This window comes from Mytilus trossulus, chromosome 7 (genome assembly GCF_036588685.1).
Source record: "Mytilus trossulus isolate FHL-02 chromosome 7, PNRI_Mtr1.1.1.hap1, whole genome shotgun sequence".
NCBI classification, from domain to species: Eukaryota; Metazoa; Mollusca; class Bivalvia; order Mytilida; family Mytilidae; genus Mytilus; species Mytilus trossulus.
In genome coordinates this window covers 20,670,818-20,697,009 of record NC_086379.1, presented here as the reverse complement: position 1 = coordinate 20,697,009, position 26,192 = coordinate 20,670,818, and the positions used below count along the sequence as shown (strand labels likewise).

At 31.6% G+C, this 26,192-nt stretch overlaps 3 protein-coding genes across 3 annotated transcripts in view; all 3 read right to left on the bottom strand.

Moving 5' to 3' along the window:
* LOC134726238 (uncharacterized) overlaps positions 1-26,192 on the bottom strand; it is an 89,728-nt gene that overhangs the window by 9,103 nt on the left and 54,433 nt on the right. The window lies entirely within an intron of this gene.
* LOC134726887 (uncharacterized) lies at positions 551-21,841 on the bottom strand. The gene is made up of 5 exons (XM_063591289.1): positions 21,627-21,841; positions 20,672-20,848; positions 19,943-20,455; positions 19,611-19,721; positions 551-1,165 (listed from the first exon to the last, which is right to left on the bottom strand). The coding sequence occupies exons 2-5, from the start codon at positions 20,762-20,764 to the stop codon at positions 872-874; spliced, it is 1,011 nt and encodes a 336-aa protein (XP_063447359.1). The 5' UTR covers positions 20,765-20,848; positions 21,627-21,841; the 3' UTR covers positions 551-871.
* On the bottom strand, positions 20,906-24,404 carry LOC134726057 (SCAN domain-containing protein 3-like). The gene is made up of 5 exons (XM_063590452.1): positions 23,220-24,404; positions 22,650-22,843; positions 22,050-22,154; positions 21,627-21,752; positions 20,906-20,944 (listed from the first exon to the last, which is right to left on the bottom strand). The coding sequence occupies exons 1-5, from the start codon at positions 24,034-24,036 to the stop codon at positions 20,906-20,908; spliced, it is 1,281 nt and encodes a 426-aa protein (XP_063446522.1). The 5' UTR covers positions 24,037-24,404.

Genomic DNA, 26,192 nt, shown 5'->3' with positions numbered 1-26,192 from the left:
ATAATTATAAATATGTATTATACCTTTTTGATACAAAAGAATAAATACAATTATCATTTGCAAGTAGTATAAAATGGTTATACCGGCTTTTTTTAAATGCCATATAATATGTGAAAAATTAAAAGTCATGTTGGTATATCATAGAGCCTTAGCTTTAATTGTTATCATTCAAGTCATATAACAAATATGTCGATTTGGTCATGTATATGTAGGACTCGGAGGTGCGATGGTACTCCGAACCGCGATGGTCACGCTGAAGTGTGATGGTCCACGCTGAAGTGCGATGGTCACATTGTGACGTTAACTTGTTGATAGATACGCTAAAGTGCGATGGTCGTTACGCTGAAGTGCGATGGTCCACGCTGAAGTGCGATAGTTAGCACGCCGAAGTGCGATGGTAACTTTGTGACGTTAACTTGTTAATAGCTATACGCTGAAGTGCGATGGTGGTTACGCTGAAGTGCGATGGTCCACGCTAAAGTGCGACAGTTACATTTTAAAGATAAATGATTTAAAACAAATACGCTGAAGTGCAATGGTATGCCTGTAACAATGATTAGAAAGCTAAATATGTTTTATATAAATACAAAACTGTAGGTTTTTCCGTTTGAATTGTTTAACACGAGTTATTGCTGTTCTGAGTGAACATATGCTCTGTGTTGAAGGCCGTATTTTAACTTGAAATGGTTTACTTTACACATTGCAGCTTGGATTGACAGTTATGTCATTCGCACTCATACCACATCTTCTTATATATTTAAACTTCTTCAATAAAATAAAGATTTTAGCAAAGTGACTATAAGTAGGTAGAAAAAATAAAACAATTTCAATTTGAGTGCATAAATTCATGCAATATGCAATGAATGAATATTTAATACAGCAAATTAGGACGAATTAAGTATTTCGATAAACAGTGGATTTTATTGTTCTCAAGGTCTTTCACTGTGTACACTCTCCCTTTAGAATCATCCATCTGAATGTCCATTATTATCCCCTTCTTCCAATACCCTGACAGAAATACATTTGTTCCTGCGCTAAGTGCTGAATTTGGTCTAAAATCTATTGTGTCATTAATATTTGGATTAAATGTTTGCATTTCCATCACTTGTGGCTTCCTAGGAAACAACTCAACAGGATACAAATCCCTATCCCATGCTTCTCTGTTCTGTTAAAAATAGTAACGGTACATGTATTAGTTTCAGTTCATTTTTAAAATAACTATAAGCAATGTATAACTTAAAACAAATAATGTTTTGCCTGACATTTTAACAACATATGTTTAATCTATTTTGTACTTATCAATTAACAGTCTCCGGGAGAAGTTTGCAATTCCGCTGATTGCAAAAGTTGTCACCTTAATTTTTGGAGTTAAGTCAAAACAAAGTTGATAACTTGGTTGGTATTGGTTCTCTGATATTTGTCCTAAAACAATTTGGCTCTAGCACCACTGTTGAAAAAGTTATGCCCCTTTTTTCAACAATTTCCTCAGAGGAAAAGTACTTTTCCTCAAGGGAAATCAAATTTCCCTGAAGGAAAAAAATTTTTCCTCAAGGGAAAAAGATTTCCCTTAGGGAATCTGCTGCATAATTATTTCCTTTGAGGATATTCTATTTCCTTAAAGGAAATTCTTTTTCCTTAGAGGAAATTCTTTTTCCTTTGAGGAAATTTGCAGCTTCAAATTTTCCTTCGAGGAAATTTGCAGCTTTAAATTTTCCTTTGAGGAAATACTTTTTCCTGTGAGGAAATTTGTAGCTTCAAATTTTCCTTGGAGGAAATACTTTTTCCTGTGAGGAAATTTTTGACAAACACTTTTCCTTGGAGGAAAATTCAAGACAACAAATTTCCTCAGAGGAAATCATTGTTCTTCAAATTTCCTCTAAGGAAATTTCTGAACATCAAATTTCCCTTAAGGAAATATTTTTCCTTATTTTTACTTGTTAAACATTTCTTCACTACACCATGTATACAAACAGTATGAATATAATTATTAAAAGACTGTATAATTGATGCAAATGATATTTAAAACTTTAATAAATGTTTGATCCAAAATTTTAATGACATTGAAAATAATACAGTCCGACTGTTTAGATCTAGGTATTGTTTATACTTTTTATATAAATTTAACTTTGATTTATAATTTTTTTGGAGCAAATGCTTCTGTTTTCTTTGTAATTGTTTCAATGCGATACATTAATAAGCAACCAATTTGAATGTCATTATATAATTTGTGGTGTTCTAAAGAATTTGTTTATATATTTGCACATTAAAATAATAAAATAAACACTTTTCGTGTTATTTTAAATTAGAATTTCTTCTGTTTCAGCTTGTGTACAGTTATTCAATCCACTATGTAGAATTCAGTTAATACATTATTCCATTCACTAAACAATTCCCTTCCATTCTAAGAGAAATCATTTTTGCAAATTGTTCTTCAATGATCTTCTTCTGTATATTTGATATGAGGGAGCGATGTAAATGAGTGGATAAAACTGGTGTTCCTTTTTTCAACAACAAAATAGTATTTGTTCTGCATTCTCCTTTCTTTTGATTAAGATATTTTGTTGCTTTTATGCAATAGTGTTTTTGTGTATCTATGATAGAACTCCATTTTGTTTTATATGGTCATTATCACATGTTGAAATTTCCTATTTCTTTTTGCAGGAAAGCACACATTCCATTTCAAATTAATCCAATTATGCACTATGTAAATAAATTTCAACTTTAAGTTTCCTCTTCAGTAATGACCTATTGATCATGAAAACCAAGATGTCTGATCACCTATAAATACACAAAATAAGCAAATAAAATGTTATAAATGGAGAGAGAAACAGCAATAAATGTTTTTCATGTGTATCTTTCCTTATTAAAATACATTAAGTAAACTTGAACTCGAGAAAAATAAATAACTGCGATGTAGACTAGAAAGTATAAAATGCCAAATAAAGTATTCACGAAAAATTAGTTGATTTACAGTAGTCAAGTCTATGTTTGCAGGAAATTTACATCATTGGTTGTCTGGTGGAGAGTTGTCTTATTGGCAATCATACCACATCTTATTTTTATATAACCTTGCCATATTCCTATTGTGCCTGTCCAAAGTTCAGAGCCTGTAGCTTTTGTTAGTTTAGTCTGACACTAAAATTTAGTGGTTGTTGTTGTTGTTGTTTCATACCGGTCATATTTATTTTTTGTAATTTATTTTGTTTTAAACTAGGCTGCTAAGGCAATTAGCATGATTAGTTTTACAGTTTGAATTGTTTCAATGTTTCATCTTTAGGTCTTTTATACTTTGACTGTATAATAGTATAGGGTATGGATTTTCTCATTATTGAAGGTCATAACAGGCCTACAATTTCTTTCTCAAAGCCATGATAGTTTTCATATTTAATATTCCACATCTTTGAATTTTTATAGTCATCATGATACTAGTAATCATCTTTCAAGTTCAATAACTTTTTAAAATTAAAAGGTGCCTTACCATTCAGGTTTAGTTGGCTTCTGCAAATTTTACATTGCCTATCATTTCTGCTGTATATTATTTCTCTGTATCTTCTATAGTTCGTGTCCTATACATAAAAGAGTAAAAGTTGAATGACATCTTGCATCAATATTTTTTTCTGTTTAACATGTTTAATGTACATTTGTATGTATATTAATGTGTGTTTAATAAAAATCTAAACCATGAGTGCTTGATAAGCTTCTTGCCCTTATAGCTGGTCTGTAAGCTTTAAATGAATTTTATTGATCGACTAAAAAACTATGAGCACTGCGCAAATAAGACCCCCGCCCTCCAAAAAAAACAAAACATGCACAAACAGTGGTATTCATTGACATAAAACATGTATATAATTTGGCTCAATTTATAGATCTCTCAAGTAACTATAAGTTTAAGGCTGTGATTTTTTTCACAAATACATTTCTAAAACCTTTCAAAGATTTTGAAAATGGACAAATTTTAAATAACTTTGCAACAACTAAAGATCCTTAACTCTGCATCTTATAAAAAAATATACATGATAAATAGGGAATGATACTCCAGCTTGCATATTATTCAATGTTTTAAAGGAACATAACTGAAGAACAGTAAAAGTTTTACTACAAAAATTTGAAATTGATCTGATTAAAATTGTGATAAAAAGTATTGTTTTAAAGTTTAATAAAATTTGGTTGAGGGAAACTTAAGTTAGACGGCCGAAACAATTTTTTTCCATTTTTAAAGAACATAACTATAGAATTTAGTAAAAGAGACACTACCAAAATTCAAACTTAATCTGTATTTTGTGTTGATAAGCATTGTGTATTGATTTCATAACATTTGGTTGAGACAAACTAAGGTTTAGAAAACAGGAAACCAAAAATTCAGCATATTTTCCCCATTTCTAAAGGGGCATAACTCTGATACTCTAGTACAGTGACGCTGACATCACCAAAATTCAAACTTGATCTGAGTATTGTGATAACAAGCTTTTGTAAAAGTTTAATTGAATTTGGTTGAGGCAAACTAAAGTAAGAGAACAAAAAACAACTTTAGGACAGACGGACAAACGATCAAGTGTTAAACATTATGCCCCCTCCACTTTGGGTCATAATAATAAAAAGGGTGTTTATGTCAAGATATAAAAACAATTCACCAAAGTTTCATAAAAATTTGTGAAAGCATTCTTGAGACTATCCTAATCCCAAGTGACATAAATCAGATTTTTTTTTTAAATTAAAAGGAAAATTATCATGTTTATGTTATACAAAAATAATTCACCAAGTTTCATTAAAATTGCTCAAAGCATTATTAATAGTATACGTACTGGAAAATCCCCCCTTTTATGAATAAAATCCCTAACTTTAAATTAAAAATTTAAAATCCCTAAAAATTAAAAAGGACCTTAATTATCATGATTATATGTGACTTGTTATTTAACATAACAAAAAAAACAAAGGCAATGAAAGAAAAACTGACAATGCCAAGGCAAAACATAAGATGCAGAAAAGAAAAACAAAACAAAACAAAACACTAAGCAACACCAAAAAACTAGTGTTGAATTTATGTGCTCAGTCAATCAGTGAGAGTTGGCAGATCCTGACCAACTATATCTATGCTTAAAAACCTAAAAATCATATAGTTCTAAACATATTTTGTAAATTTATACTTGATTAACAAGTGAAACTGCGAGCTACTGCTCACTGATGATACCCCCGCCGGAAGTGGATAATATAAATAGTGTAAAAATATGCAAGTGTTTGGTAAACAGGAAGTTGTAGAGTGATGAATCTGAAAACGCATCACACGGTATAGCTGACTTATATAAATCCTGAAACCAAATTTCAGATATATCCTTGTATTGTAGTTCCTGAGAAAAATGTGACGAAAATTTTCAACTTGGCTATCATGTGTAAAATCATACAAGTGTTCGGTTAACAGGAAGTTGACAAGTGATCAATCTGAAAACGCATCACACTGTATAAATGACTTAGATAAACCCTGAAACCAAATTTCAGAAATCCTTGTATTGTAGTTCCTGAGAAAAATGCGACGAAAAATATTCATGGGACGGACTGACTGACGGACGGACGGACTGACAGACAGAGGTAACACAGTATACCCCCATTTTTTGAAAGCGGGGGTATAAAAAGTTGTCATAAATAGCATAGACACCTTTGAGTTTTGAGAACTACATGTGTTAATTGTGCGAGTATAATCATTGATAATCATGCACAAGATTGACTTTTAAAAGCCTATATGAAATTTTCTGAAAATATTGCATGCATTTATTAATATGACCAATTTCAAGAAATGCACAAAGATGCGAGATGATTTATATAATTGTAATTTCAGGAATTTACAGTAAAGGCTTTTATCCCCACTGCATTTTGCACTTTTTCTTATTCAGGAGCCAGAAGTTATGGCCTTTGTGACCTTTGAATGATTTTTATTTTAGTTTCTTTTATTTGTATTGAAAAGTTTAGTATGACGTCCATTATCACTCAACTAGTATATATTTTTGTTTAATGGCAAACTAAAGCATGCCTGAGGGTTGGACATGTTGGAACCCCCCTTTCTTTACTGGACGATCAATGCATTTGATTGGGGACATGTAGTTTGACACCCCCCCCATATTTGTCCTGGGTTAGGAACCCCTTTATATGACTCAGGATCCACCCCAGTCTCAGGTTTTGGGATTTTCTCGTTGCAATGAAGACCCATTGGTGACATATGGCTGTTATCTGCTCTTTGGTCATGTTGTTATCCCTGTATGAAACAATCTGTATGGAATGTACACGGAATATAGTCGGTAAATTGCTTTGAATTCCTACCAGAAAAGAGTGATATTCCAGTCAGACAGTAGTAGGAATCCACACGGAAAATAGGCGAAAAATTTAAATTAGCAGGAATTTTTTAGTAGGAATATTGTATATTCCTACCAGGAATATGCAAATTAGCAGGAATATTTTGGTAGGAAAATAAAATTCCTACTAGAAAACCTGGTAGGAATTTTTCAAAATTCCACCCAGAAAAAAATATTTTCTGGTAGGAATCTAAAAATATACAAAATGTAAGTGTATATTCAAAAATACATAACTGGGTCAAAGATAAGTTTGAATCTCAACAACAAAGAACAGAGGAAATTCATGGAATCAATTCCTTTTTAAAAAAATAGACTTTTGAAATGTTTAAGGAAACTGCATGCAATATATGCAAGCTATAGAAAGTGTTATACATAAAGTACATGTAAATCTAAATTAGTTTAAAGAACAAATAATGAGTAAGATTATGCACTATTAATGAATTATTAATTGATTACTAAATACTTTTGGCAGGCAGATAAAAAAAAATCATCTTGAATGTATAAGAATTACCTTTAGTCTTGATTATCCATATTTTCTTACATTTCTACATTGTTACGTTGTGTGACCCTATAGCTTGCATTATTGTATTCAAACACAACTTTTCAATCTTTCCCCTCCAACTTTTGAATTTGTGAACTGGAACTTGCTTGCATTTAACATTGCGAAATGTGTGTCATTTGCAAACAGGAATCCAGTTCAAGATAACTTTCCAGGTAGAAAGATATTCTGGTAGGAATCTAAAACATGTAGTAGGAAAATAAATAATCAACTCAGATTTTCAAATCAGAGAAAAATCTATACAGACTTTAACAATTCCACCTAGGTAGTAGGATTTTTGAAGTAGGAATATTAAAAAATCCAGTCAGACTTTTGTTCATTTTCCATGTCCGTCTACTTTCTATATAGAATCTTTGAATCTAGGTGGATTCCTACTTCATTCCTACTAGTGTCTGGGTGGAATCCTACTACTTATTTCGTACGGGGTCTGTTTGATACATTCCCCATTTCCATTTCAATTTTCTTTTCAGTTCTATTATAAATATTAGAAACGAGTTTGGCGCGTTTACAAAAATATAATTGTCTGTGCTGACAGGGGAGTATGTGTGCATACCAATATTTAAATTTTCTAGGCCTTCTTTTTGAATATTTTGTGCATTTCTTGGTAAAATACTGTCAGACCTCGAGTGCTGTTGTTTTACAAAAACGGTCAAGTAATGTAGGGGAAAGAAACGAACTAAAAAGACCAAAATAAGCCACAACTAATGGGGGTCTCATTGGGGGTTCTGTTCACGGATCCCGCTTAGTTACTATTTATTTTTTTAGATTCCCGCATGATGCCATTACGCTTACACTATATAAGTGAACAATTCTGATATTTTGGTAATTTCCCATATCAGGCTAAACTTCATTTCGCGTTTTCACGGCACAATAATTTGAGGGAGGATATAGGACCTTTATCGGGACTCCGGGATCGGGTGTTTTTAAGCTCTGGATTTCGGAATTGACCCTTTCGGGATCCGATAATTCTTTTTTCGAATTTCGGGACCTCGGGATTTCGTGTTTTTAAGCCCGGGATTTCGGAATCAGTACCCCTCCTACCCTCCCTCATAATTTGACTTTCATGTGTCACGTTTACAAAAAATACGCCTCGACAATCCCGAGTCCCGCTCCTTATACCAGAGACATATAATATCATATGTCTCTGCTTATACATACATAATGAATAGTTTACTATGTAGTCAGTAGTCGGGTCAAATACACATGTATATACTTTTAGACGACCTTAGATTCATTTCACAGCGAAAATACTCATTAATATTGAACATTTTAGATCACTTCACATTTAGATTTTATAACTTTTAAAATTAAGACCATATAGATTGAAGATCATTTAATCGAAAGATGATAATTTCTCAATGAGCAACTGTAACCAGGTACTGCATTTTTTTTGCATGCGTCAAGAAACAGTTAAAAGTTAAACTTCTCATCTGGACTTTTTAATTAGTCTGTATACCGGACCTCTTCTCTATTTTGGGATTGAAAAAAAATCTAAAGTTAAAAATGCGGTTTTGAGCCTATTTCTTCTTCTTAATTTGGTAACACGTTAAGCCATTAGTGACACTAATATGGTATATTACCAATAATAAGGCCATATATTTCGGTGTGTAGAAATACTGCAAAAGACTTCTTAGTGCACTAAGAAGAAAGTTTTTGCATTAAGGACACTAAAACGATGTTTTAAGATCACAGCGAGCATGAATATGAGAGGGTATGATTAAAAACCTCATATCTATAAAGTTAGGTATCAATAGATTTTGTAATTTTGAAGTTAAATGACTTTTTAATAAACGCGTGCCACTCGCCACGTGACCAACGGTTTATTGCAGATTCCCGAATCATCATGTTCAGTCAACCTAATCCAATAAACAATTGTCTTTTGATCGTTACTTATTGATTAATCAATGGTTGATTGAACATGAATTTCTACCGATTATACTAAAGGTGACAATCAACTTTTTGAGGCACGTGTCGAGAAAAAGTTATAGAAAAGATATAATTTAAAATTATGAAAGAAGTAGGTCCGGTTAGGACCGATTTTGGCCTCAAATTTCAGGTTCATCTAACGAAAGATTTTGACCACTTTTGAAACACTTAAGTGTCTATTTTATTTGATTTATAAGTGTATGTGGAAGATTTTCACTGATTTTGTCATTAAAAACGATCCGATTCAAGCTCAAATATGAAAAATCCATATGAAGCCTTTGTAAACTGATTGAAAACTAGTGGTTTTGATAAACCCCAAGGACGCCACATGATTTTTTTTTTAATTCAATCGTTATTCGTACTAGTACGTATAAAGCAGTAATAGAAAGTGGAAAAATAAAAATCATGTTTTGTAGGTTTTTTTCGGAATTTACTCATGTTTTAGTGAAGCCATTTGTATATACACGCATCTTTGTCGGAATTAAAATAAAACAAAAAAGTTATAAACATATATATTCATTTTGTCTTCGATGTCTCTTACATAAACACTTTACCAAGCTGACCACACTCTTACCTATAAGTTGGCGCACATCAAAGATAAAACCTATGGCAAATAACTTTGTCGGGAAATAAATGAAACAAAAGCAAAATTATTTGTCCTTTTAATCATTTTAAATAAGAACAACACATTTTATTATGATAATCAAGTATTAATCTTTTCGATACAATTGTTAATTACTTAAATTAAAGAATATGATTGTTTAATCAGTTGTTATATTATTTGGCACGTGTCAATCCATTAGTGGTTCATTGATTTTCGGTAAATCAAAGAAAAATGGGCACGTGTCTAGAAAATGTTGAATATCTTTTTTATTTATTATTATTTTTCTATAAAATTTGAAATTTATGCATTAAATACCAATCTCTAACATAATATTTAAAAATAACAGATTTAGTTTAAACATATTTTATTTGTTAAAGTACAAATTGGATAAGACACAAGTCAAACAGACTTATGAAGTCTTCTCCATTTAACATTTATAGCAATATAATACAAAAATATATGTATGAGCATGCATGTAAAGAATGGTATATCTAATTTAGTAAATATATATATAAATATGGATCAAAAGACGGAAAATTGAAGATTGAAGAAAAAGAAAACAATAATAATACAGAAAAAATAAAGAAAAAATAAAAATAAAAATAAAAATATATAAATGAATAAATTATTTTGAAAACAGAAAAAAAAAAAAAAGAAAAAAAAAAAAAATAATAATAAAAAAAAACAAAAAAACCCCAATTAAAAAAAAAATAAAAAGGACAAAAAAAAAAAAAAGGGAGAAGAAATCTAAGATGATGATGTGTGTGCGATCATGGTTTGCTACCTAGACAATTTGAAATCTTTCCGAACTTTTAATAAACTCAAAGACATTTTTGAAAATGTTTCGGTTTTGCTCTAAAGTAAGAAGACAACTACCCGAGGTAAGTAGTTCTATGTTAATTTTACAATCATTTGGAAGCCAGCGAAGACTTTCAAACATTTTATTTCGTATGTTTGAATATAATATACATTTAAAAAAGAAATGATAGGAATCTTCACGATTAACACCACAGCGGCAGGAAGGGTCAGAAATAATGTTGACCCTATATAGATCATAGTTTAAGGATGATGCAAAACATCGAAGTTGGGTGAGAATTATATTCAATTTTCGATTTCCAAATTCATATTGCTTCGGAACAAAAATATTACTCTGAGGGTAACGGTTTTTTAGTTCAGTTTTAAATTTATTAATTGATTCCACATCACGAGTTGAATCATCAAGATTATTCCAAAGACGTATGGTTGATGGAATAAAAGAATCATTAGTTAATGCTAGTCTGCAGAATGGAATAATGATGTCATTTCCATTGCGTAGAGGATACACCGTCATACTTTGTATTTTTTGGGGAATTAAATTTGACAAATATTCTGGAACATTATTATTTTGAATATTATAAAACATTTGGATTTTTCTTCTCTCTCTTCTTTCAGCTAATGTTTCCCATCCAAGTTCTTCATAAATAGCCCTTGAGCTTGTGAATATAGGTAAGCCCGTAACTATCCTAGCAGCTTGGAGCTGTAATTGCTCCAGTTTATTGACATAACCTACCCCAATATTATCCCAAACCTCACTTGCATACTCAAATAACAGATATAACAGTAGTCCTTCTAGTCCTTAGTGGCATTGTATAGTCCTTAGTGCACTAAGGAGTCCTTAGCAGTGTTTAGACGTACCGAAAAAAAAGATGTGGTATGATTGCCAATGAGACAACTATCCACAACAGACCAAAATGACACAAACATCAACAACTATAGGTCACACAAGGTCGTTAAAAACTTCCATTTGTTGTTGTCCGCTGAAAATAAGCTCATAAAAACACGAATCCCGATTTTACTCAATTTCACCTTTATTTGTTAATATTTCTTTTGATTTTATCATATCTTTTTTTGTGAAATATTTTGTGTGGTCGAACATGAAATTGCCTCCGATGCTACAAAGAAAATTTGTTTAATGTCATCTGTTGCAATATATGCTAAGTACTACACGTGGACAGGATGTTCCCCAGAAAATAAGTTATACACATACCGATATAACCCCGAGGGCACACGCTACTGTCATAAGGAAAATTACTGGGTCACCTGTAAGATGGTAATCAGCCATGCAACTAATTAGGTTACTGACCATGTCACTTCAATTTAAAAAGTTTATCGTGAGATATCAAAATGATAAATTCATTTTTAATTAAAAATTTAAGAACTAAAAGATTTATCATATTATATTATAATGAAGTGAAATAATTCAACCAAGGATTTGTATAGCTAACTATACAAATCCTTGATTCAACCAAACTCGTATAAAGATTATTTACATATTTTTTTAATCTATGCCGGAAAGATTTGAAAAACTGTATTTATAATTTTTAATTTGTTTTATAGAAATCTGTGTAGGTCTCATGAAATGGAACTCACGCATGCCTTATTAAGATTTTTAAATTTATTGAAAAATATAACAAAAAATTAGGTTTGATATTAAATTAAAGTTACCTTTCCGCGCTGTAATTTATTTGATATGACATGAATCAAGCAATTTGTTTGAGGGATTTATGGGTTTGTCCATACAACGTATAAAAAAGAAGTGTATGTTATTAGTATTTCACATGCCTTGTTTTCGCCTTAAAGTCATAAGAAACCTCAAATAAAAAAAAAATAATGCATATGATTTTTATAACTCAATGGATAGTTTTCATTATAAAACTTATGTACATATACTTTTTTCTGAAGAAAATTCTTAAATTTATTCATATTTAGAAGAAGTTTACTTTATTTGAATAGCTTCCTTCCAGCAAGCAATTCCGCCGACATATTTTCCGTATGCAAGGTGACTTCAGTGTGACCCATCTCGTAAAAATCCGGTGACCACAATACGCATGGATGTCCTTAAAATAAACTATTATCTGAATTTAAATGTTAAACACGTGCTCAATTTCCATGCTGTTTTGTTTATTTTTCGTCAATTGTTGACAAACAGGTGACAATCGTTAAACTTCGGCTTCAAAACACGAACTTTAATTACCTGCCATATTTTCACAACAACACTGACCGATTGAAAAAAAAATTGACAATTATACAAAATTTGCACAAAAAAAATGATAAATTCGAGTACAGAAGACTAAGTTTATGATGTTTATATGCATTGGTTCAAGAATTGGAAGAATATTATTTTTCACCGGTCACTCGTTTCTTATGACTTTAAAGCTCATTATTCAGAGTGTTTCAGACAAGATGATGAAAATAACGTGCAAGATACTTTTTTCGATTATCGTGAAGAGACAATTTTAATTCCCATTTCTCCATGCACTCTACCCCTGTTGAATTGTATATTTATAATTCCTCGTGCTTTTAATTAGCCCTCCCCCTTTTTGTGGTTACCGTTATGCCAACAAATACCCGAGGCTTGATTTAAATGTAAAAATCATGGGCGGATCTAGCCATGATAAAGGGGGTTCCAACTACATGTCTCCATTAAATAAGGGGTGTCAATGCCGCTGGGTTTCTGTTACCCCACCCTTTTCATATAATTTAGATTTCAAAAGTGTATACCTTATTCATATATTGTGTAGGTTAAAATGTTATCTTTTCCCATATTGTCTGCGTTTTGATTGGTGTGCAATGCAACAGTGCAATACCTAAGTGTCAAAAGAGAGTTTTTCCCGACCTGTTCACATATTGTTAAGGTTCCTATATCAAAACTTTTCCTGATGCACAGGTAACCTATTCCAACGGAACGTCATATCACCTTGTATATAGGAACTTGAGGGATTCCCGAGATTATCATATATGCAATGATTGCTCACAAAAAGCTAGGGGTGTCCAATCCCGGATTCCATCCCCTTCGACCCGCCACAGAATACAGATATAATTGATAATTGTTATTTAAAAGTCATATACTATAGCCACTATATAGTACTAGAACCGAACACCTGTTTTGTGTTATATATACATACACCACATCTTCCTATGTCTATATAGCTGATTTACCGTAAATAACTGCGAGAAAATGAATAAAACACAAGTTGATAATTGTCTCTTCTCTGCTAATTTTAATGTGCATGCAATATACACTCTGATTTACTTGTGTCAGTGAGACCACCGACACTAATAATAATTACCTACAAAATAATAGGTGCTCCTTTACTGGGAAGGACATTTCGGATCCGATCAATTTATTGGTTCCATTCCCCCATTCTACACTTCTCCTCAGAAAAAATGCCTTGCAATGCGTCATAATTATCTGGACTACTAACTTACTTCCATATAACTTCGAAAACAGACAATAATCTTTTTCATTGGATGAGATTGGGCTCACGGATTTTTTAATGGATTGGTAATTTTTATTTATAGCACAAGTTTACCAAACAAGATTAATCACATTTTTCACCCTACAAATCAAATGTTGCCTCCTGACTGACTTACACTTACACTAGCTAAAAACATATTCATATGAACATTTGGTATCATTTATTTTGTGTGACAACTCTTCACCAATGACCTGAGTGAAAGGTTGACGGGCGGATCCAGAACTTTTCATTGGGGGGGGGGGGGGGTAGTCCAAATGAATATGACGCCTTAAAAGGCTATTATAATTTTTTTTCTTTGACGCCTTACATCGACGTAGAAAAAAATTATAATAGCCTTTCAAGACGTCATAATTATTTGGACTACGGGGGGGGGGGGGGGGGTTCAGATGGGGGATGCTTGCCTCAGTCATGTTTCTGTGATTCCCTATATAATCAACAAAATTTTTCACACAAAAAGTGGGCAGGGATTTCTCCTTAATCCCTATTTATTTTTCAGCATAAGCTCATATAAATTTGCCTTTTGAAGAACCGAAATTAATATGAGACGACTAATGATTTTTCAGATGCTTTACATTAAAATACACCCATGTGACATACACAATTATATATAACGTTAGATCCAAATTTAAAAAGCTATTTTTTTCAATATTCAAATAATGTAGGATCAAATCTTGATACTTGTATGTAGTTGAAATTGTTAGCTTTAAACATTAAAAAATTAACACCCAAAATTTTAACATAAGAGTGACCATGTAGTCTTTATTAATGTATGCTATTGTTATGAAACTAGGTTATTGTAGGTAAACTGTCATCTATTCCCTTAAATCTTTGTTCCCAGTCACCCCAAGTTTGATTTAAATTAGTCAAGTATATCTACTCTATTAGCATGATTAGGTCTCTAGTTTGGATAGTTAATAACTTGCAAATTAAAATCATACTACTCCCAAATTTATATTTCTTTAAATATTATGGATGAAATAGCTAGTAAGAGATGAAATTAAATTGGATGAAATGTGGCATTTATTTTTGTTAAAGTAGTATGTCTGATTTTGTCAAACTTAATTATAGATCCTTAAGGGGCGGATCCAGTCATTTTAAAAAGGGGTGGGGTGAAATTCTAACCCAGGACAAAAGGGGAAGGGGGGTCCAATTACATGTCCCCATTCCCATGCATTGATAATCCAAAAAAAGGGGGGTTCCAATCCCTTGAACCCCCCTCTGGATCTGTGCCTGCCCTTTAAAAATAAAATGATCCTTATTTTGAGTTCAAGCTTATAGATTTTTCTATAATGCTTCTCAGGGGCGGATTCAGCCATTTTCAAAGGGGTCCCAACCATGAGTAAAGAGGGGTTCCAACTATATCTCCCATTCAAATGCATTGGTCGGTAAAAGAAAAGGATTCCAACCCTCGAATCTATGGTCAGGTTGTTGTCTCTTTGACACATTCCCTTTTTCCATTCTCAATTTTATCATGTAGTCGTCGTTGTCCCAGGACATTTAGTTTCCGCTTAATTACTTTAGTACAAGTTAATAGAAATCTGTGAAATTCAAACACAAGGTTTGTGACGAGAGTTTTTGTTCAGAGTTTCGGAATAACATGAATTAGGGGCCAAAAGGGGCAAATATTAAACTTTGTTTGATTTTATATAAAATTGAATTATTGGAGTTCTTTGATATGCCAAATCTAACTGTGTATTTAGATTCCTAGTTTTTTGGTCCTGTTTAAATTGGTCTACCTTAAGGTCCAAAGGGTCCAAAATTAAACTTATTTTGATTTTAACAATATTTAAATTCTTGGTGTTCAGATTAATATGCTGAATCTGAATATTTACTTAGTTTTTTTTATTATGGGCCCAAATTTCAAGTTGGTCCAAATCGGGGTCCAAAATTTTACTTTGTTTGATTTCAACAAAAATTGATTATATGGGGCTCTTTGATATGCTGAATCTAACCATCCGTTAAGATTTTTTATATTTTGGCCCATTATCAAATTGGTCCACATTGAGTTCTAAAGGGTCCAAAATTTAACTTTATTTGATTTCATCAAAAAATGAATTATTGGGGTTCTTTGATCATGTTGATATGCTGCATCTAACCATGTATTGAGATTTTGAATATTGGACAATTTTAGAGGTTAATTGTCAATTTAATTTTTTTTAAGTACTTGGACCACATTCATTCTGTGTCAGAAACCTATGCTGCATAAACTATTGAATCACAATAAAAATTTAAAATTCAGAGCTTGAATAGTGTGTTCATACTTGCCCAAACTGTTCTGGGTTCAACCTGTACGTTTGTATCAAGCTGAGCCATGCATAGCATTTTTATTGGTTATTTATATATTAATTTGAAATTTAGACAAGTGAGACACATACTGATTATACTGTTAACAATATTTCAGAGGCTAACGTAGTCAAGCGAAACAAATTATAGAAGAATAGTTGAATCATGTCTTTTTTGTCAAATGAAAAATTAGTACGAACACAAAGAAAAAGTATGGGAATGTTTGTTTTTTAAACTATTGACCAGGGTGAAAGTCTTTGAAAGTCATGACTGGCAAAAAGTTTGTGAAATGAAAAAGCACAAATATTCCATTCTTTTTAAATATAACTGCATATAAACAATGATAAAGAAAAACACAAACTGATGTTTAATAATAGTTTTTATCCTTTTTATGTTTTATAGGACAAGAAATATAGAAAAATAATGAAAATTATAAACAGTTACAATAGAAATGAGCGCAAAACAAGTTAAACAGAATACAACAAGGCCTAAATGGTAAGACCACTTCTATATAGTTTTTATCTGTAAATTCAGATTTTTCAGGGAATGGACAACTTATTGTGATTACAAAAAAAATCTGCATAAGATATATATCATAACATGATATATATAGATATATGTTTCTGTTATCAAAATATGATTTCTTATTTTTGCGATACTCACCCAGTCAATTATTCGCATTACTAAAAAGTTTGGATAATTTCTGAATTACAGTAATAAAAATAAGAAAATGTGGTATGGTAAATGAGTGACTTATCCACCAGAGTTCAATGAAGCGGATGCAAGAAATTAAAGGCCAATCATGGGCCTGCCTTCAATAATGAGAAAACACTTCCTTTATAGGTCATTCATTAAAGATCCCAACATATAAAGATTTAAACAATCCAATTTATGTCAACATGTTCAAAGGCATTAACAATTAATAAAAAAAAATCAGACCTAATATAAAATATTGTTTGTTTCTCCAATTCGACGGACCCTGCAAAAATGGTCCTACTCATAAAATTTTATTGTCAAAACTAAGCCAAATATTATTATATTCATTTCTGATTTTTCGGGCTTACCGGATCATCAGATAATATTCAGGCTTTTGGGAAAAATAAAATTATTTACCTACATACCTACCCACACCTGGCTTGTCAGAATAGGGACAGGGTCGGTCGGGATTGGAGAAACAAACAATATATTAATTTAGGCCTCATGTCTGTGAGCACTCAACCTGACCATAATATAGGACAGTGGTTCAAATATTAACACAACATATGAACATTCTATAACAACTATTGCAAGTGGCTCAACTTTAAATATCACTGCAAGGCACTAAACAAAGAATATTAAATCTTGGACACAAAGCACTGAAATAAGAGAACTCATAAGCATGACAAGTAAGAATATCAAATGAAAGTTTCTCAAAATTTTCATTAAAACATGATAAAATAAGCTTATTTATATTGCTGTTTTTTTTCTCAATTTATAACATTTTTTTTTATTTTGTGTATTTATAGGTCAGATATATATCTTGGTTTTTATGATCATCAACAGGTCCTGCAGGTCTATACAGAAGAGGAATTTTAATTGTTAATACTTTTCTACATAATGTACTAATTGGATTACTAATGTGAAAGAACTCAACTGTGTGTTTTTCTGGAAAAAGAAATAGAAAAAAATCCTACAAAATTGAAATAAGAGAACTCATAAGCATGACAAGTAAGAATATCAAATGAAAGTTTCTCAAAATGTTCATTAAAACATGATAAAATAAGCTTATTTATATTGCTGTTTTTTTTCTCAATTTATAACATTTTTTTTTATTTTGTGTATTTATAGGTCAGATATATATCTTGGTTTTTATGATCATCAACAGGTCCTGCAGGTCTATACAGAAGAGGAATTTTAATTGTTAATACTTTTCTACATAATGTACTAATTGGATTACTAATGTGAAAGAACTCAACTGTGTGTTTTTCTGGAAAAAGAAATAGAAAAAAATCCTACAAAATTGCCATAAACAAAATGGAGTACTATCAAAGAACACAATTGTGTAAAATGTAACAACCTACATTCATATTCACTGATGGATTATGGAGAAATTAAGAAAAATAATAGTGTCTTTGCCATGTTTGTTGTCGAAATAAACACCTTCTTTATCCATTCATGTACATGGCTCCATCATATCAAATATACAAAGAACATGTTGCCAAAATTTATTCAACAAATTGAAGGAAGATGTCTTGTGGATTGAATTATTTATGCACTGAACTGTTATGTAGGGGGTTGAATACACAGCAGCTGTAACAGAAGACAAGTTAATTTGACATGAAAAGTGTTTATTTTATTTAATATTCAAATATGAGCACAATATTAATAACATTACAAATGGTATGCTATTCATAGTGTTTTGCTTATTATTGTATTGTCTTAAACATGCTAAACATTCAGCCTTTTGTTTTTGTATGTTAAATACTCACCATGAAAATTTGTATTACAGTATAAAAGTTTTAATTATCTTTTGTTTCAATAATTCAGTCTAGCAGAAAATATATTAATACTGTTTGTACTGTTATGAGATTTCCATAGAGGAAAAACATTTCCTTCAGGGAAATTTGATGTTCAGAAATTTCCCTAGAGGAAATTTGAAGAACAATGATTTCCTCAGAGGAAATTTGTTGTCTTGAATTTTCCTCCAAGGAAAAGTGTTTGTCAAAAATTTCCTCACAGGAAAAAGTATTTCCTCCAAGGAAAATTTGAAGCTACAAATTTCCTCACAGGAAAAAGTATTTCCTCAAAGGAAAATTTAAAGCTGCAAATTTCCTTGAAGGAAAATTTGAAGCTGCAAATTTCCTCAAAGGAAAAAGAATTTCCTCAAAGGAAATAATTATGCAGCAAATTCCCTAAGGGAAATCTTTTTCCCTTGAGGAAAAAACAATTTCCCTTGAGGAAAAATCTTTTTCCTTCAGGGAAATTTGATTTCCCTTGAGGAAAAGTACTTTTCCTCTGAGGAAATTGTTCAAAAAAGGGGCATAACTTTTTCAACAGTGGTGCTAGAGCCAAATTTTTTTAGGACAAATATCAGGGAACCAATACCAATCAAGTTATCAACTTTGTTTTGACTTAACTCCAAAAATTAAGGTGACAACTTTTGCACTCAGCGGAATTGCAAACTTGTTCCGGAGACTGTTAATTGCTATTAAAAATGTACATTTGTTTTTAATTTATTATGCTATATTCCAAATAAAATTTAAAAAAAATGAACATATTAAACAAAAAAATGGCTCAAGTCTATCCATATTCGGTGTGATCCAAGGCTCCGTTTTAAAGGCCGGACATTGACCTATAATGTTTTACTTTTATAAATTATTATTTTGATGTAGAGTTGTCTCATTGGCACTTACACCACATCTTCCTATATCTATATACATAATTCATTCTAATCTGTTCATTTATAATTTATGTAATGTTTGCATTTTGTGTGTAAACAGTATTATGTATGCTTCAACTCAATAGCTACACTGTATGTATATAGTACACTATGTGAAACTTATCTTAAGTGTTTGCCTTATTTAACAGACTTAAAATAATACTTTATTTTATAAAATTACCTCAGTGTAAATATTGGAATCAGAATATCTCCGTTTGTTTGAATTGGTCTGCATTGCATTGGCTAAAAATCTTTTAGCATATATTTCCCGGTAATACGGGCTTACTTCAGTCTGAAAAAGAATAAAAATTAATTACTAATTCATATATTATTGCAATATAAATTTTATTGTTTAGTATTCTACCAAGTTTAATGTTAAATTAAAAAAAAAGCTGGAAATTAAAAACAATGTCTATAAATAAATTCACATTTATTTATTTCAAATTTTAAGAATTTATTCCCATTAAGATAATGTAACAAAAATGTGCAAGTCAAAAATAAGTAATCAAGTACCTGCATCATATCAGTGTTGCGAACCATCTGTGAGTTTGTAATGTCAGCCAAAGGTGTTCCATGCATCATATTAGTGTTGCGAGCCATCTGTGAGTTTGTAATGTCAGCCAAAGGTGTTCCATGCATCATATCAGTGTTGCGAACCATCTGTGAGTGTGTAATGTCAGCCAAAGGTGTTCCGTGCATCATATCAGTGTTGCGAACCATCTGTGAGTTTCTAGTGTCAGCCAAAGGTGTTACATGTATCATATCAGTGTTGCGAACCATCTGTGGATTTCTAATGTCAGCCAAAGGTGTTCCATGCATCATATTAGTGTTGAGAACCATCTGTGAGTTTGTAGTGTCAGCCAAAGGTGTTCCATGCATCATATCAGTGTTGCGAACCATCTGTGAGTTTGAAGTGTCAGTCAAAGGTGTTCCATGCATCATATCAGTGTTGCGAGCCATCTGTGAGTTTGTAGTGTCAGTCAAAGGTGCTTCATTGTAAATGTTACTTCTTTTTTCTACCGGGGTCTACATAAAAATAGGTATACAAATACTTAGTAAACAAAATATATGTTATTAGATATTAAAATAAGAATATAAATTGTTTTAAGAAGTTGCAACATATGTTAAATTAAACAATACTAATTAACGTTTTAAATCTAAATTAGAATGAGTAATTAATAAGGCACTTTAAATAGATAAACTAAAACCAAAAGAATATATAAAATGTTAAAAAAATCTTACAATCTTTTCTAGTTTCTGTCTCCACAGATTTTCCATATACTCCTGATTTGACAATTGTCTCTCTTGTGAGGGCGCAATAGATAACTCGTTCATATGTGCACACTCTGGTACTGGTACAATGGATACACCATCTGTATGCGCAGATTGTGGTGTAGTGCTTCTGTCCTTAACGTGTTCCTGTAGTAAATCATTTGTATAAATAGTAATAATTCTAAACGCTGTATTCATATATAATTACTTCTTGACTAAAATGGCTATTTTTGCATAAATATTCTTTTTGAAGAAATATTTAATTTTTTTTCTTTTTAAATAAAAGAAATGAACAAACAGTATAAAAGTATAAGATAATTAGCTTGTTTGCACCGTTTTGTAAAAAACAATCCTCAATACAAGAGTTATATACATGTATTTCTCTTTAAAAGCAGTTGTACTGTTACACCGTGACTGTCCGATGTTAAAGGTATGGTTGGGATCTCGCTGACATGTGTAACCCCGGTATATTCTGTATGTACATGAATTTCTCAACACGACGGGTGCCACATGTGGAGCAGTATCTGCTAACTCTCCGGAGCACCTGAGATCACTCCTATTTTTTGCTAGGATTTCTGTTGTATGTGTACTATTATTTGGATTTTTTCAGCCATGGCGTTATCAGTTTATTTTTGATTTATGAGTTTAACTGCTCCTTTCGGATCTTTTGCCCCTCTTTCGGGCAGTTAGTTTTCCCGTTTAAAAAGTTTTACATTTGTTTTTGAGAGGTCTTTTAAAGTTAACTATACGGTATGGGCTTTGCTCATTGTTTAAGGACGTACGGTGACCTATCATTAAAAGCTGTTTAAAATTGTTGTGCCATTTGGTCACTTGTGGAGAGTCTCATAGGAAATCATACATGTAACACATTTTCTTTTTTTTTTTATAAAAGAAAAATATTTAAAACAGTTATTAAAAAACATACCGTTTGTTTTAAACTGTCAACACTAAAACTATGTTCCTCGTTTACTGTATCCTGTGATGTTTTTTTGTTGACTTCACCATCTAATTCATGCTGTTCAGCTTCTTTCTGAAGATCGAGCTGTTTTTGCTGAAAAACATACAAGTAAAAACATGAACTTTATATTCGAATTTAATTCGTGTATATACTTATTAAAAACGATTCCACATCATCCTAACTTCCCCCTTAAAACAACATTTCGCTTTTAAAAGTCCTTTTATTTCACTTCTTAAAGTTATTTTCATTTTGTTTATTGATATTGAAATACGGATTAACTATAAAAAGTATTTTTATAACTAAACATAATGCGTTTTAATTATATTGTAAAAACATATTAATGTTAGTTTTTATTATAGCACCAGGTATGAAACTACAGGTATTGACTACTGTATTTTCTACTGTTAATTCTTCCGTATCAACATTATCTTCTACATCCAGGTGTGCACTATCCAAAAATGCTTTTTCTTCTGATGTCAAATTGCATATTGGAACCTAATATTGAAAGATTAAAAGGATAACTATTAAAAGAAAAAGTAATTCGGTTTTAAACATGTATAAAATATTTGCAACTGGACTTTTTTATTTAGTTTATACAACTTTAGCGAACCCATAGTGTAAATTGTTCAAATTTTAAAACATTAAAATGCTTAAGCCTTTTGGGTGTTATATTTTATTGCTTATTAGTACACTTATAAATATGTCTAAAATACTTGCTGCTGAACGTTTTTATACCAATAAATAATACATGTACGTTAACGTATTAAACGTGAAAATTATACTTTTCAAAACTAATATTGTTCAATTTAACTTGTATGAAATATCGGTCACTGTACATGTAAAAACCACTCTTTTTCTCCATAAAGTTATTTTATATTTGATGATGTCTAAAATGTGCAAAACATATATATCAAACGTAGTATAAAATTCATATAAAAATGCTTAAAACCTGAAATAATCTGAAAGAAATATATGATATTAATATTTTACCTGATCTTCCAACGCAACACAGAAATTTGGTCTTTTATAAAATCTCTGGTATGGTGTCAAAGGTTTGGTAGATTTATTTACTCTGCTATTGTACTTATAGTAAAACTCGTCTAGCATACTTGGCCAGTCCCGACTATCAACAAAAGCTGTTCTGAAGTAGGCGACAACTGTTCTGTTAAACCTTTCAACTCGACCTGTAAATAAATGCATAATTATATCTTTTAAAATGTGTTAGTAATAATTGAAAATCGCATCAAAAACATTATCTTATTTGAAATCTAGTTTAATTTATAAATTCGTGTAATTTTATTTTGTCCTATGTTTATTTATAAACATAAATAACGTTTTTAATATAAAAAAACAATAAGGTTATTGGTAAATGAATGTATTTAATATCAAGTCATATATAAACTTTATTTTGAGTTTATAGATCAAACTATCTTAAACTAATTTATCTATTTAAAATAACTTAGATTAATCTTTTTATTCTAAAAATACTCATCTATCACTATTTATTCAGCAAACATTATGAATGCCTCTTAAAAATTAATAATATATGTAAAACATTACCTTGTGATTGGGGATGGTAAGGCCTTCCGTTAATTTTTCTTGTTTTAAATTCTGCCATAACTTCTGTTAAGTCTTCATTATTAAACTCCTTTCCATTGTCAGTTTGTAAAATCCTAGGTGGTCCAAAAATGTATATAAATTTCAATATCACTGTAGCAACTTCTTTTGCTGTTTTGTGCTTAATGGACCCACCGAATGCAAATCTGCTGTAGCAATCTACAATATTGCATATGTAATTGTAACCATGTGACGGAGGTATCTTCTTGAGGTCCATTTGCCATCTACTATTAGGATAGGTTGCTGGAATTGGCCTTCTTGTTCTTTGAGTTTTAGGTAAATCAACTGCCGATAGGCACTGTTGGCATTTAATGTTCAGCTTAAACAGTAAACGAATATTTTCCCGAACTACTGGGAAAAAAGACTTCCTCAAAGTTTCGTATACCGTATCACTTTTTCTATGATCAGTTTTGTGATTTTTTTTAATTTCTTCCAAAAGTTCACCTTTTGACAAGACTTTTCTGTGGAATTCAGTAACAGTCGTGCTCCTGTAAAATATACTGTCCAAGTCTTTGTCGTATAAAAAATTGGACACATATTTTCTTATACTAGTTTCTCCCATCTGAAGACCTAGTACATCCTTTATTCTTTTTGCTCCCCATGATTTGTTGGTATATTTTGCCTTGCATATTGAAAAAACTTCATCCTGCACTGCCCAAAACTGTTCCGGACTTGGATCGTTTGTAACCTTTTTTTTCCGTTCGTTTGTTATAATAAAGCCTTCGTCAACAAAATCTTCTTTTCCTTCCTGCAATTCCATACCGTTTTGTTTACGAAACGTTGTATTTCAAAACGTCATAATATTTAACGTCATGGTAACTTGTTTTAAAACGCGCGAATATATAAATTACATTAACGCGAACTTTTGCATTATTTTAGGAATAGCTTTATTTTAGCATTTACAATTATTTACGAAAATTTTAATTATTGTTTTAATTAATGCATTTATGCATTTTTGCTTACTAAATTTTATTTATCATGATTTTTATTATAATAACATATAATGTTCCAACATGACCATCGCACTTCAGCGAATGAACCATCGCACTTCAGCGTGGACCATCGCACCTCAGCGAATGAACTATCGCACTTCAGCGTGGACCATCGCACTTCAGCGTCCCATCGCATCTCCGAGTTCTATATCTATATAAACCATCGCACTTCGGCGTGAACCATCGCACTTCAGCGTGACCATCGCACTTCCGCGTCCCCATCGCACCTCAGAGTCCTACATATATATACAGCGATTTCAGTCAGTAAAATAAAAAAATCCTTCCACGGTGAAACTCTTTCAGTCGGATAAATTTATTCACATTCATAACTTCGAAAATTTGTTTTATTTTGCACTTTGCTTCAATTTGAGTTATTAAGTTAAACTCGAAGGTGTCAAATGTATATTTATATTAACAAAAAAAAAGCATGCCTATACTTTTTGAGTAGATAATTCATTGGACTATAAATTGTTCACAAAAGAATTTGAAACAAAATTTCGTTTTTCAAATAAAGGTCAGACAAAGTAAAAAAAACATTGAACTAGGTTTGTGGCGTCACAAAAGATTCAGCTGCTACATGTTTGTAAGATTACTTTAAAAATTGTAAATAGATTTGTTGGATTATCAAATGGTTGTCGAATTTTCATTAAGAGTCCAGGTGTTAAAATGTTCACTTTGTTTCATGAATAAGCTGTTTATATTCCATTCACAAAACTAAGCATTCAGCTTTTAAACTTTGTCAGTTTTTTATAAAGAGAGTCAGACTGAATATTTAAACTCATACTCAGTAGACAAATCTTATCGAGAAAAATTGAAAAAAAGCGAGGTCTTATGTCATTTGGACAGAGATAACTTTGGTTCATATGTGGTCTCTGGACAATTAACTTTTTATCTTATCGATAAATTTACTATCTTAATCACGAGTTTGTTGTCCGTTATGTTTATTTCGGTTTCAGAGATGACGACAGTAATGTTCCAATTGACGTCCTCTTTTTTCCGTGTTTTACATCACTGAATACGAAATATCCACATGTTCGTACTTACACGAGAAACACGATACTATTATTAGGTTTCTCACGTGGTGTAGGGTCTGTTAACCATTTAGGATCGCCTGATATCACCTCATTTCTTTAGTGGCTTCTTGATGTTCAGTTTGTTGTTTCTTAGTTTTTTATGTTATGTTTTGTGTGGTGCTGTTTGTCGTTTTGTAAGTTTTCGAGGTTGTTGCCATAGTAGCGTCAGTTTGTCATCGACTAATGATTCTGAAAATGCCTTTGGTATCTCTCGTCTTTCTTCTTCTTCTATATGCACAGCACCTTTTTAGCTCACCTGGCCCGAAGGGCCAAGTGAGCTTTTCTCATCACTTGGCGTCCGGCGTCCGTCGTCGTCCGTCGTCGTCCGTCGTCGTCCGTCGTCGTTAACTTTTACAAAAATCTTCTCCTCTGAAACTACTGGGCCAAATCAAACCAAACTTGGCCACAATCATCATTGGGGTATCTAGTTTAAAAATGTGTGGCGTGACCCGGTCAACCAACCAAGATGGCCGCCACGGCTAAAAATAGAACATAGGGGTAAAATGCAGTTTTTGGCTTATAACTCAAAAACCAAAGCATTTAGAGCAAATCTGACATGGGGTAAAAATGTTTATCAGGTCAAGATCTATCTGCCTTGAAATTTTCAGATGAATCTGTCAATTGGTTGTTGGGTTGCTGCCCCTGAATTGGTAATTTTGAAGAAATTTTGCTGTTTTTGGTTATTATCTTGAATATTATTATAGTTAGAGATAAACTGTAAACAGCAATAATGTTCAGCAAAGTAAGATCTACAAATAAGTCAACATGACCAAAATGGTCAGTTGACCCGTTTAGGAGTTATTGCCCTTTATAGTCAATTTTTAACCATTATTCGTTAATTAAAGTAATTT